This window comes from Rhinatrema bivittatum, chromosome 11 (assembly GCF_901001135.1).
Source record: "Rhinatrema bivittatum chromosome 11, aRhiBiv1.1, whole genome shotgun sequence".
Classification (NCBI taxonomy): domain Eukaryota; kingdom Metazoa; phylum Chordata; class Amphibia; order Gymnophiona; family Rhinatrematidae; genus Rhinatrema; species Rhinatrema bivittatum.
Genome location: NC_042625.1, coordinates 95,513,772 through 95,528,080, shown reverse-complemented (window position 1 = coordinate 95,528,080; position 14,309 = coordinate 95,513,772). Strand labels below are relative to the sequence as shown.

Below are 14,309 nucleotides of genomic sequence, written 5' to 3'. Positions count from 1 at the left end.
GAGAAAGTTCTTTTTCACTCAACGCACAATTAAACTCTGGAATTTGTTGCCAGAGGATGTGGTTAGTGCAGTTAGTGTAGCTGTGTTTAAAAAAGGATTGGATAAGTTCTTGGAGGAGAAGTTCATTACCTGCTATTAAGTTGACTTAGAAAATAGCCACTGCTATTACTAGCAACCGTAACATGGAATAGACTTAGTTTTTGGGTACTTGCCAGGTTCTTATGGCCTGGATTGGCCACTGTTGGAAACAGGATGCTGGGCTTGATGGACCCTTGCCTCGCACTCAGTCTATCCCTTTCAAATGTCTCACCTCACACTAGCCCTCCAGGCCCTTCACACCACCTCTGCACTCCCCCTCTTACACGTTTCACATCTCAGTCACTTCTCATACTCCCCCAATTATAGCCCCTCAAGCCCCTACAATCCCCCCCCCCCCAATCCTTACTCAGTCTCTTGAGTCCCTGCTCTCCCCCATTCTCCCATCCATTCCAAAGTCCCTCACTGAATCCCTGCACCCCCACTTTCTTTCTCCCCTTCTATGTCATGCCTGCTCTCCCTCCACAAGGATTTCTCTCAACCTTTCCTCCCCTAGCTCAGTGGGGATGGACGGGACCATTGTATCTATTTATTTAAAATTATTCATACTCAACCAATCCACAGATCTTGGTGGATAACAATCCATACACAAGTGCTGTGCCTTTAATAACAGCATGAGAAGGCCGTGCAGAATGAGCGTTCAGAGGAGAGGGGATATCCCATGTTATGGACCCGAGAAGATACTGGCGCTTTACGTTTAAATCCAGTGGCCAGCCAGAGCTGGAGCGGCGGTCCCGGCCTCCAGCCACAGGGTGGCGCTATGCTCTGGTCTCCCGCCTAGTGGTGGAGCTCCGTCCCGGCTCAGCCTTGGCTCCACCTCCCGCCTCGGGGTGGCGCTGCGCACTGCCCGCCGGCCGCGGGATGGCGCTGTTTTCCTGCCTCCCTCAGGGTGGCGCTCCGTCCCGGCCTCGCTCTCCCGGAAGCGGCGCCAAGGGGCCAGGTCCGGAAGCCGGGGAGAGATGGTGCCCGCCGCGCGCAGTCTTTCCCGCTTCCGCGGGGCGCTGCTGGGGGCCCTGCTCGGGGACTGCCTGGGGTCCGAGTTCGAGGGTCACCAGCCGGTGACGGCGGCGCGGGTTACTCGCTTCCTGAGCTCCGTGGAGGGGCGAGAGGCGCAGCGGGAGTCGGGTGAGGGTCGGGGCGGCCGGGAGAGGGGTGGGACGGGCGGATAGCGGCTTTCCTCCTCCCGGGTGAATGACAGAAGGCCCCGGGCCTTTCCTCTCTTCCCCCGCAGGGTTCCTGCCTTACACCGATGACACCGCCATGACCCGGGGGCTGGTGCAGTCCCTCCTCTCCACCCCCGAGTTTGATGAAGTGGACATGGCCAAGAGGTGAGGGCGAGCTGGGGGTGGGCTGGGGGTGGGGGGTCCCCTCCCCCTGGTGTCCGTGGCTTTCTTATTTGCTCCTTGCTCGCTGTTACAGGCTGACTCTCGGAAACTCTCTTGCCAGTTTTCCGAGGTAAAACATTTGCCTATTTTTGCTTTGAAACTTGCCGCGGGTTCTTTATTTGTGGAAATTAACACGACTAGAGTTGAAAATGCGGGCCAAGTTCATCATTTTCCTCCTCAGGAAGGCTGCCTCGAAGTAGGCCAGAAGTTTTCAGCACTCAGTTCGGTGGCAGGGGGATGATATATACAGAGAAGGGGGCCTGGGGGTTCCGTAGGATGATTTGTAAGAAGCAGTGGCCGCTAGCAGAGGTGCTGAAGGCCAGCATTCTTGGGGCTGATATGGAGAGTAAGTTACATGAGAGAGGTGGCGTGGTGTGGGTTGCATACATAAGAATTCCTTGGACTGACCACTTTCGTCTTTTTCTGCTATCCTTTACTGGTTTACGCATGGAATTTTAGCTGCATCAAGGGATAACAGTGTTCAAACATGATTAATGCAGCTAAAATGCTTTTGAAAATTGTGCATCCTAACAGGTCGATGTAATAAAGTATGCCCAGCTTAACAAGTGGTTGGATGCACATCCCTAACACTCCCTCCCCCCCAATGCAATAAGGGGATCCACACATCCAAAACACACGTCCAAACAAAGGCATAGCTAATAGCGCTCATCACCTGTAAATGCCATGTAGATGAAGCCATTAGCCATTATCCCACAATGCAAAAAATCCCTGTGCACCCTGTGCATCCTCTCCCACAGGGTTTATTTCAACACAGTGGCTTCAGTTGGACTTAATGAAAAAAATTGAATGACATTTATTGTGATTTTGATTGACTACTTCTTTTCAGATTTTACTCATTATTTAAGTCAAACAAGTTTTTCATTGACATCACATCTTCCATGAAAGTCTCTTTAAAATGGTGCATGACATCAGCAGTCCAGTGTGTTGAAAAAAAAAAATTGTGGGAATGAGTGCTGTTCATTTAAAACTATGTCCTGATTTCTCAGCAAACTTATAAATTCGTATTTGAGGATTTTTTTTCACAGACCTATTCTTTTACAATATTTCCTAGTTTGCACAATATGCAAGAAGCATTTCTAATTTTTCTTCTGTCCATGTATAAGTAGCAATGTTTGCCGATTTTTATAATTTGCTCCAGGTATATGTGTGTGTGTGTGGGTGTCTGTATATATGTGTATATATATATATATATATAATGTATGTATGTGTATATATATATATATAATATATATAATGTATGTATGTGTGTATATATATATATAATGTATGTATGTGTGTATATATATATATAATGTATGTATGTGTGTATATATATATATAATGTATGTATGTGTGTATATATATAATGTGTGTATGTGTGTATATATATAATGTGTGTATGTGTATATATATATTATGTGTGTATGTGTATATATATATTATGTATGTATGTGTATATATATATAATGTGTGTATGTGTGTATGTGTATATAATGTGTGTATGTGTATATAATGTGTGTATGTGTGTATGTGTATATAATGTGTGTATGTGTGTATATATATATAATGTGTGTATGTGTATATGTATATATGTATATATATAATGTATGTATGTGTATATGTATATATACAATGTATGTATGTATATATATACAATGTATGTATGTATATATACAATGTATGTATGTATATGTATATATACAATGTATGTATATATATGTATATATACAATGTATGTATGTATGTGTATATAATGTATGTGTGTGTATATATATATATATATAATGTATGTGTGTGTATATATATATATATTGTGTGTGTGTATATATATATATATTGTGTGTGTGTATATATATATATATGTATATATATAATGTATGTGTGTGTGTGTATATATATATAATGTATGTATGTGTGTGTATATATAATGTGTGTGTGTGTATATATGTATATATACAATGTATGTATGTGTGTATGGGTATATAATGTGTGTATGTGTGTATATATATATATATATATATATATATATATATATATATATATATATATGGCTCCAGTAGAGAAATGGGCTTAGTAAATGTCCTTTGAAATCTACAATATATATATTGTAGATTTCAAAGGACATTTACTAAGCCCATTTCTCTACTGGAGCCTTAAGATAAATTTGTTAGTTTGCTTTCATTATTAATAAGCTAAAAGTTTGTTCACTTTAAACTACATTATAAAATATTTAAAAAAATATATCAGATTGGACTCTGCCTGGACCAAGGATTATACATACAATATAGGCACCTTTCAGTTTATAAGACATAGGACATCGTTTCTTATGGGGCGATCTTAGTGCCTTTTTTTATGAAGTCCAGCCAAACGTCTTTTGCAAATATCATCAGAAAGCACAGTATCAGAATTTGAAAGCCGTAGGACAGGGGTGGCCAACTCAGGTCCTCGAGAGCCACAAAGAGGCCAGATTTTCAGGATATTCACAATGAATATCCAATCGAGGCAATGATTTTAAAATGAAATAAAATAATGTTGGTATAGCAATCACTATTATAATTGTAAATCCAAAGAACTAAATACATTGTGATGATAAAATATTCTGGGCTTACTGGAATTTGCAACACTTTTTGGGTGCTGTCCAGTGCTTCCTGTTCTGGGTAACAAAGCATAATCTGGAGTGTTCTAATGATGTTGGAGCAAAGTCTGAATTTTTTGAAAGGAACTTTAGTAACAGGGCAAGAAAGGGAGGAAGCAGATCGAGCACAGTAGGCAGGGACTAATGGACAAACAAAGGGAACCAGTTTTGCCAATATCTTGTTTTGATTGCCTGTAGTGGCAGGCCTCAAATTCTTGTGGCCTGGCTTGGCCTCTGTTGGAAACAGGATGCTGGGCTTGATGGACCCTTGGTCTGACCCAGTATGGCAATTTCTTATGTTCTAGCTTCCTATTTTGTTTGAAAAGGATCTTGAATTTTAATATCTTTTTTTTTTCTAATTGCTGCTAAAGGTTTGCTGAAGATTATAACAAAGACCCAGACCGGGGGTATGGATTGGGAGTCGTCTCTGTCTTTAAAAAGCTTCTTTCGACCGAGTGCAGTGATGTTTTTCAGCCAGCGAAAGAGCAGTTTGATGGCAAAGGTTCCTATGGCAATGGAGCAGCGATGAGAGTTGTGGGGATCCCGTTGGCATATCCTGACATCTCTGAAATGAAAAAGGTCAGTTCACAGGGATGTGCAGTTCCATATGAGGTCAGGAAAATAGAAATATTCAAAGTTAAAATCATTTGTCAGATTGCAGCATCATGATACTGTTTCCCTGTTCTTATTTCCTTTCCTGACAGTTTGCTGAGAAAAGTGCCAAGCTGACACACAACTGCTCGCTGGGGTACAATGGTGCTATCCTGCAGGCTCTGGCTGTACACTATGCCATGCAAGGGCAGCTGGATTGGGGTGAATACCTGGATCTGCTCATTGGCCATATGAAAGAAGTAGAAGGGAACAAGAAGTCACTTGACGATGCCCGAAGGTAAGTGGCATAAGAATGAGCCTCACTCTGCACTGGCATGACCTTTTGAGGGCACTTTTAGGTTTTCTTGTAGCCTTAGCTAACAGTTGGTGAGCATAGTGTTCTGCTTTTTCTTCTTCTGAGTATATAAGCAATGCTGTGTTGGATCAGACCAAGATCCATCAAACCCAGCTTTTGAGACAGGACAAAATAAGACACTTTTTTTTAATAGAGTAACAGTGGTGGAAGGGAAGAGCTCTGCTTTATGGAATGTGTGAGACTCTTGAAGGAAAGACAATGTGGCCTTGGAAGCAGCTGGCAGAATATTGGCTTGAGAATAAGAATTTGAGGTTAATTTTACCAAAGTAAAATCTCTTTTGCTGCTTGATCTATTCCGCCGTTATTTTATTTAAGGCATGTGCTGGTGTCGCAGCAGAAGACAGTAACCGTGCTTAAGTTTCCTAGGGGCAGCTAGTCACCTGAATGGTGGAATAGGATGAGAACAAGAGCATTAGTCCTTCTGTCTCAGATGTAGGAGCACCTTTCAAGTATCTGAAAGTCTGTTTCATATCACCTCTGCTCCTCCTTTCCTCCAGAATCTAAATATGTACACCCTGGAGGAAAGGAGGAGCAGAGGTGATATGAAACAGACTTTCAGATACTTGAAAGGTTTTAATGATCCAAAGATAACGACAAACCTTTTCTGTCAGAAAATATCAGCAGAACCAGGGGTCACGATTTGAAGTTCCAGGGAGGAAGATTCAGAACCAATATCAGGAAGTATTTCTTCACGGAGAAGGGTGGTGGATGCCTGGAATGCCCTTCCGGAGGAAGTGGTGAAGACCAGAACTGTGAAGGACTTCAAAGGGGCGGGGGATAAACATTGTGGATCCATAAAGTCTAGAGGATGTGTATGAAGACTGGGTGGCTCACGGGAATGACGGCTACTACAGGAGATAATACCCTTATTCAATAAACATACACAGTTAATGCGACTCCAATATTGCTCTAAGCTTCAACGGCAAGAGGTAATGTGGGAAAAAATTTTTTTCCATTCACAAAAAAGCAGGGAGTTGCATGCTTGTTACAGCGGATACTACTCCAAACCAAATAAGCCTGATACTTCACTTTCAATGCATATCCAGCATAGCTCTCTGCTTCAATGGCAGGGGGGATGAAGAAAAGTGGATCTATATACAGACAACAACCAACAAGGACTGAATTACATAGTCTGGGTAAACAAGCATGGATGTAGCTTGCTTATTGCGGTGGTTACTACCCCTATCTAATTAAGCTAGATATTTCACTCAGATGCAGTTCCAACACTGCTCTCTACATTAATGGAGGGGGGAAGGGAAACGGAAACAAAAAGGTTACTAAGGGCCAAGTGTAACAGATAAGTATGAGGAAAAAAGTGTGAAAGCTTGCTGGGCAGGCTGGATGGGCTGTTGGTCTTCTTCTGCCGTCATTTCTATTTTTCTATAATAAGGGCTTTGCCTACCTACCAGCAGATGCAGAGATAGAAGAAAAGCTTTACTGAGCCTGCAGTGCTTGGGCAGTTTGCCACATGCAGTCCCTCAGTATGTGTTTCTCTGTCTCCAGCAGATGGTAGAGGCTTTAAGTACCTGTAGTCTGAAAGTTGGATTTTCTCCCGGGAATGCTAGGACCCGAGAGGTCCATCCCCTCAGTGGAGTAGGAGTAAATGGGATTGATAGCCCTGTATGTTTCGACCTGGACTTTGTGGGAGTTGAAACCCGTGGTCTAGTTCCCTCTGTCCCTGTTCCTCCCGATGGCTCACTGGAGAAGACCAGCACAGGAAGGTGCTGATTTTATTCTTCCCTTTGGGGGCTGAGTTTTTTTGTTGCGGGTGATGGCTACGTGCAAGCAGAACTTCTCAGCCAGCAACGTTTGGACCCGGGAGAATGGGATCCCTCGGAGGAGGCACTGACCCTAAATTCTTGGGGCATTCCTCATTGGGATCTTATGGCATCTCGGAGGAATACCAAGGCGCTGTGCTTCTTCAGCCAGAGAAGAGAGCACGGAGCGGAAGGGGTCGATGCCCTGGTTCTTCCTTGGCCACACAGCATTTCCACCATGGCTCCTGGTAGGCAAGGTTGTGAGGAGAATAGAGGTCCACTCCGGAGTGGCCACGAAGGTCTTGGTTTGCAGATTTGGTCATTCTAGCAGTGGACAGCCCCTTGAGACTGGGCCATCTGCCAAAGCTTCTACGACAGGGCCCTCTATTTTCAGATCAAGCAGATAGATCGCTTTTGTCTAGCACTTAGCTTTTGAAAGGAAGCAATTAAGAAGGAACGGACATCCTGAGGATGTTCTTTCTATTCTGTTGCATGCTCGTAAGACTTCTACTTCCTTGGCATATGTCAGGGTTCGGAGAGTTTTTGAGGCTTGGTGAACGGAGCAGGGGGTTGATCCTCTGTGAGCTTCGGTGGCGCAGATTCTGTCGAAAGGTTTGTCCTTTAGCTCCCTTCAGGATTGCAGGTGTCTGCCCTGGGCTGCTTGCGAGGCAAGGTTCATGGAATAGCCCTAGCTGCACCTCTGGATGTGGTACATTTCCTCTGAGGGGCGAAGCATCTGCGTCCCCCTGTTCGGGTGTGCACCTCCTTGGAGCCTTAATTTGGTGCCATTTGAGCCTCTAAAGAGCCATTGGACTTTGAAGGTGGGTTTTTTTGTTGTTTTTTTTTGTGGCGATTTGTTCAGCCAGAAGGGTGTCTGAGCTTCAAGCTCTGTCATGTAGAGAACCCTTTTTGTGGATTTTGGATTCCGAGGTGTCTCTGAGGATGGTTCCGTCTTAAGTCAGTCAGTGGAGCTTCCGGCCTTTACAAATTTGGAGGTTGGTGTGCCTCACGCAAAAGAATTGACAGTTGGATGTCAGAAGGGCCTTGTTGCAGTATCTGGAGGCCACTAACAGTCTCGGATTGTCAGATCACCTCTTTGTGCCATGGAGTAGTGTGAAAAAGGGTCAGAAAACGTCGAAGACCATGATTGCACAGTGGTTGAAGGAGGCTGTCGCGTCCACATATATCTGTCATGGTCGTCCAGAATGCCAACTGGTGTCATCGCAAGAGATTTGCAGGGCGGCTATTTGGAAGTCTTTACAAACTTTTGCTAGGCACTACCGATTGGATGTCCTGGTTCCGGACATTGACAGCTTTGGTGAAAGTGTTCTTCGAGCGGGACTCTCGCATCCCAGGAGTCTGGGCTAATCCGGGTACCTACAGGGAAAGGAAAATTGGTTCTTACCTGCTAATTTTCGTTCCTGTAGTACCACAGATCCGCCCAGTGATGGAGAGAAGTTTGAGAATCCGCGCAATCTGTTTTTTATTCTTGAATAACTCTGAAGAATGGCACAGGTTTCTCGATTATCCTTTCAATAGAGTTTTTGAATTGCATTATAAATTTTACTCTCTTTCTCTGCTCGTTCCGGGGAATTTGATAGTGTTGAATATTGGAAATTTGGATAATCCATGCTCTTATGTTAGTGGTTCGGTTGTATTTTCAAAGTCCTTGTTGAACACTTGGCCCGGTTCTAGGGTTTAACTATCCCCTGCTATTGTAGAAGTGACAAATAGTTAGAAATTTACGTATTGTGGCTTAGGGACTGGTCATACAGAGGAGTGCAGGTGGCACTACAGGCTCTGGAAAGCTTTTCTTCTGTCTCCATCTGCTGGTAGGGATGCAAAACCAGTTGATCTGTGGTGTTCCAGGAACAACAATTAGCAGGTATAAACCAATTTTCCTTCTCTCCTGATGGGGTTTCTTTAGCAGTTGAATTGTTTTTTCTCCTGGTCAAGATCTCACTCTTAATCTACTTTCAGCACAAAGAGGATAAGTTTTTGCCCCTTCATACCAGAATGCTTCCTAATGTTGCCTGCCTTGTGCAGATTCACAGGAAACTGTTTCTAACCGTGCCGGATGAGCTATAAACACTGGGAGATTCCTATTCTTTTTTTTTGTCTATAAAGCAGCTGCTTATTTTTTTTTTCTGAAGCTGAAGCTTCTCCTCCATTTCCTTAACTCTTAATTACTTTTCCTGTTTATTGGTCATCTAATTATGATCCCTATCTTGCCTCCCTCAACTATTTTTGGATCTTTTTGCAAGGCATAAAGGAGTTTTGTATATTTTTCTCTTTGGATTGTATCTGGTTTCTTAAGATAATGTTTACAGTCATTCACTTCCTCCATCTTATTCTGAAGAGCTGAGAGTCTGAATAAGCAGAAAACCGTTCTAAATGAATGACGTTGCAACGTATACAGACTAGGAGCACTTGAGGCAGTGCCGACACATGCACAAACCAAATTAAACGCAGCAGCATCATGGTGGTGTTTAATTAAAAAATCACTTTAGTAGGAACTTGGCAAATGTATGTTAGGATTAATTTTTCTAGTCACATGGCCTCTTCTCTCTCCCTGAATACCCAGAATGCTGAGTTCTCTCTGTTTCTCATCACCAGGCTGGATTTAGTGCAGTTTCCATTCTCCTACCGTCTCCAGAAGATCAAGGAGTTCCTACACAGGGACTCAGTCGCCAAGCAGGATGTAATTGCTGAATTAGGTGAGATCTCTTTAAAAGTTTTCTCGGTGCTGCTTTGTGCAGAAACCCGGTGTTCAGGGAGCTGTGTGCACCCCTTTAATATAAAGCTTTGTGCTTCCACTTCCCCTCCCGTGCTCATACCCTCCTCCACTTCCCACCGCTGAATAATTCGCTGTTTGTTGTGGGAGAAGCAGGCCACTTCATTGTAATGGGGAGAGATTTTTTAAATTTTAAAGTGAATTGAATTCTGATATATTTGTAGATTTTTTTTTGTGCCCAGACATTCTTGTGAATGACCTGAGAGGTTTTTTTTTTGCAGATTGGCTTCACCCAAACCAATTGGAAATTTGGTGAGAAGGAGTGAGGGCCTTTGAGTACACAGTCTTCATATTAAAGCAGCTGTTTGTTTTTTGTTTTTTTTAAGACTTTCAGATCATTCCCCTTCATGTCAGAATAATCCTGCTCTTATTCTCATTCCAAGCACTGACTTTGCTGGGTTTTCTTCTCCTTTCCCTGTCAACTCTAAGGTCCTAAACACATTTCCCATCAGTTACTTTTACCACCTGGCTGGGTCATTTATCGTTACGCATGCGATGATGCCGTAATGCGCACTGTAAATTCCACAACCCGAGTTAGTATGCAAATGTTATATTTGCTATGCAAGTGGGATGAGTTTGGGCGGAGTTAATGGTAATGAGCGGCTCCTAAGATCAAATGCAACAGAGTAGCACCCAGCAACACAGGTTTTAATGCTGGAAATAACTACAGCTTTTTTCTGTGCATTGTGCCTGCGCGAGCTGTTACCCACTAAAAAGGTTTTTATCACAAATGCCAGTTTGGGGAGGGGGAAAGAAACTCAGTAGAGACCAATATGTAAGTTTACTATTTATACACAGAGAAAAGGCGGAGATAACAGCACACACACATAGTAAAATTGCAACAAAAAATGTGCGGCATATATTATACTGGACAAGAATATATCAACAAAAAACAATTATTTATTTTGCATTTGCACACTGGAATTGTGCAAGAAATTTAAAATATATTTTACAATATTGTGAGAACGACAGAGCCCCGACACGGCCGTGTTTCGCCTCCAGCTGCGTCAGGGGGACCGAAGTTTATCAAACTTGTTTGTTTTATAAATGATTATTTTAACTATTGAGAAATCCGCTGGACCAGCTTCCAAAGTAGCTTGAAGAAAAAAAAAAATGTATAAAAAAAAAATATATATTTCTCAACGTTTGTTGGCTCATGGCTCAAAACTGGAATGTGCTGGGAACATCGCGGCTGAGGTTAAATGAAGGTCTCCGAAGAGGCTGAAAAACCTCCCGCGGGTGGCGGAAGGATTGCGAGAACAGAAAAATTTTTGTTCGTGATTTCCCAAAGCTTTTCTTCTGTGATTGTTGTGTACTATCCGGAACCTTCCGGGCTGAAAAGGTGTATTTGTTACTTCCAAAGCAAGTTTAGAACCGGGCCGATTCGGCAATCCAATGGAGTGTGAACTTCACCGCGATGTACTGTTCTCGCAATCCTTCCGACACCCGCGGGAGGGTTTTCAGCCTCTTCGGAGACCTTCATTTAACCTCAGCTGCGATGTTCCCAGCACATTCGAGTTTTGAGCCATGAGCCAACTTAAACATTGAGAAATATATATTTTTTATACACGTTTCTTTTTCTTCAAGCTACTTTGGAAGCTGGTCCAGCGGATTTCTCAATAGTTAAAATAATCATTTATAAAACAAACAAGTTTGATAAACTCCGGTCCCCCTGACGCAGCTGGAGGCGAAACACGGCCGTGTCAGGGCTCTGTCGTTCTCACAATATTGTAAAATATATTTTAAATTTCTTGCACAATTCCAGTGTGCAAATGCAAAATAAATAATTGTTTTTTGTTGATATATTATTGTCCAGTATAATATATGCTGCACATTTTTTGTTGCAATTTTACTATTTATACCACTGGAAGAGGGGGCACTTTTAATTCAGGATGAGGTTTGGGGGGTGGGGTAGGTTTTATGGGGGCAGTTTTACATAACCCAGAGGTACGAACAGCAAAGTTGACGACATTGAAGGTTTTTTTTCTGTCATTTGGGGTGATGAAAGGTAAGAGGAGTTGATTTGTACAATGTTCTCTCTATCTAGCTCTCCCCCTCTCTCGACCTGGCATTTGCAATGCAAACATTGTCTGTCGGTAATGCACCTGTGCTATTTCCGCTATATTTATAGCATTTTGATGTATCTAGGTGTGGGTTTGTTGTCCATGCCCTATGGCAAGAGAACCCAAGACCTTTCCACTTGGAACTTAGCTCCTAGAGAGGAAATTGATCTGAATTGAGGATGAGTAATAGAAGCTGCAGGACTGCAAGAACAGATGTTATTTACTCTTGAGAGGTAAAGCTAGGGTCGTCTCTCTGTAGCACTACCTAATCCCAAGCCAGGGAGGAACTGTGCAAGGGTCAGAGAGTGATTTGCTCGGGGTCAAGGAGACCACTCTGCTTTCCTCAGCCCACACTGCAGAAATGTTGCCAGGAGCTGCTGGATCTGAAGGTTAATTCTAGGATTCAGTTGTGTTCTTTTGGGACAGCCCTTGACCACCCTAACTTACAGTGAGCACTTTCTTTCCCAGGAAACGGAATTGCCGCCCTGCAGTCTGTGCCCACGGCTATCTACTCGTTCCTTCGCTGCATGGAGCCGGACCCCGACATCCCAGCACATTACAACAAGCTGCAGAGGACGATCATTTACTGCATCTCTCTGGGTGGTGACACAGATACCATTGCCACCATGGCAGGGGCCATTGCAGGTGCTTACTACGGAGAGGAGCAGGTCCCACTCAGCTGGAAGCAGAGCTGTGAGGCCTTTTCTGAAACAGAAGCCGCAGCTGAGCGCCTGTACGAGTTATACTGCAAACGACTTGAGAGCACAGCTGCTGCGCTGTGATACAGCTGACGCCTGTAGCACTATAGCCAGAGGCCTCCGTACTGGGGCAACAGCCTTCCCTTTTCTTTGCTTCATTGGAAGAGTTTGTTCAACGCAGCCACAGGGTCGGGGGCTTCTGCTAGGCTGGTTATCCCCCTTGCTCTGGCGAGTGAGATTTTGCTATTTTTGCTCAGTGGGGGAGGGGTGATGACAGCTTTCCCATGAGGATACAGGCCTTGCAGGTGGCTGTAGTGTGCTTGAGTATTTTCTTTTCAGGGCATTTCCTATAGCGACACAACCTTGTAGTAAACGGCACTAAGAGGAATGCTTCTCAGTCTGGTTTTGAGGTTATCCACAGTGGTGAATATGCATGAGCTGTATTTGCCTACAATGGAATTCACAGGCTTCGAGCAGCATAAACCCAGCTGGCTTGATTTCTGGCTGGAGGGCTGCTGTGTTAGGAGCACCCCAGCTTGTAGGAAAGCAGTATTCTGGCCACTGTTACATGAATGGACATTCAACTGTGGGACAAAGTTGCTGCTGTTTCACAGCAAGCATAGAAAGTAACCATTTCTCTGAGTACATTTAAAATAAAAGTACCTTTTTCTTAATAAAGTTGTCAATTTGTATCTCATATGTGTGATTCCATTTTAGAGGCCAGAGTTCGGCTTGGGAAGTGGACAATGTCGTTATCTACAGTAACTAAACCCGTTAGTTCACAGAGAGAGGCAGACGCATCCCGTTGTCTGCACATCAGAGCCTTCCTTTTCTCTCTCTTGGGGTTGTGTCTTCCTGAACCTTGCACTATACTTTAGAAATGAAGCAGTACAACAATATTTTTATGTTTACCTTCCTATAGCTTTGCTGTGGATAAAAATGCAAGACACGTTTCAGTTTCTGGATCGCGCTAAAACTTCCTCGATGTCTGCGAGGGTGTCAGTCTGGATGAGGCCATCTCCGTGTGCTGAATGAATCCTTTCTGAGCGCGGGGCCCATCCCATCAATCAGAGCAGCTGTGCACAGCATTATCACTGCTCTCACAAAGCAGGAGCCCTCTTCCTCACTTTCAGCTGCTTGTGGGGATGAATCCAAATTAAACACTGCTGCTTCGCCGCCCTGGCCTGTGGTTTCCCTGCTGCCGAGGGAAAGGGCGCATCAGCCCCCATTAATCACAGGAAGTCGATGGGCTGAACCCTCCCCGGGGCCCTCACGCTGTAGGTGGGAGTGGAGCGGGACTCTAGGAAGCCGTAGTAAATAATCTCCTAAGCTGGCAGCGATGCCTGGACAGCTCCACCGTGCAAGCTGTCGTTATTAGGAGTTATGGGTGGGCAAATACATAAACCTGTCACTCACCTCCCCCAACCCCTTTCCAAGGCAAACAAGTTAGACTTCTTGCAAGGGATTTCTTTCTGTTTTTGCAGAAACTAAAACCCCAAGACTAGTTTTATATTGTTGGAACTTTATTACTTAGAACTGCATTTGAATCTTAATTGCCCGAGCTTGTAGCCACAAATCTCAGATTTCGACACTTGCTAATACAGGGGAGGTAAGATGGTGAAGCGATGTCCTGATAATGCAGTGCTGGCAACGTGACACGAGGCTAGAGCATGCTGCTAAAGCTGATGGCAGGACCTTACGAAAGGTCATTTTGTGATAGGAGGTTAGCCTAATCGGTACATAGTTATTATCTGATGGTATAAAATACAGGATACCCATTGAATAATTACTGGAAACGCTCGCATCCAGGGCATTGCCCTGCTCTGATTATGGAGGCACAAAAGCCCAGGCTCTCTTACCCTTCCTGAGACAATGAGAGAGAAATCTCACGAGAAATGAACCTGCATGGTTTCC

At 43.9% G+C, this 14,309-nt stretch overlaps 1 protein-coding gene across 1 annotated transcript; it reads left to right on the top strand.

The window, feature by feature from the left end:
* Positions 1-1,000: 1,000 nt before the first annotated feature.
* On the top strand, positions 1,001-13,092 carry ADPRHL2 (ADP-ribosylhydrolase like 2). Its single transcript, XM_029571374.1, has 6 exons — positions 1,001-1,221; positions 1,328-1,424; positions 4,488-4,695; positions 4,821-5,005; positions 9,457-9,557; positions 12,166-13,092. Exons 1-6 carry the CDS (start codon positions 1,056-1,058, stop codon positions 12,477-12,479), a joined length of 1,071 nt encoding a protein of 356 aa, XP_029427234.1. The 5' UTR covers positions 1,001-1,055; the 3' UTR covers positions 12,480-13,092.
* Positions 13,093-14,309: the final 1,217 nt, after the last annotated feature.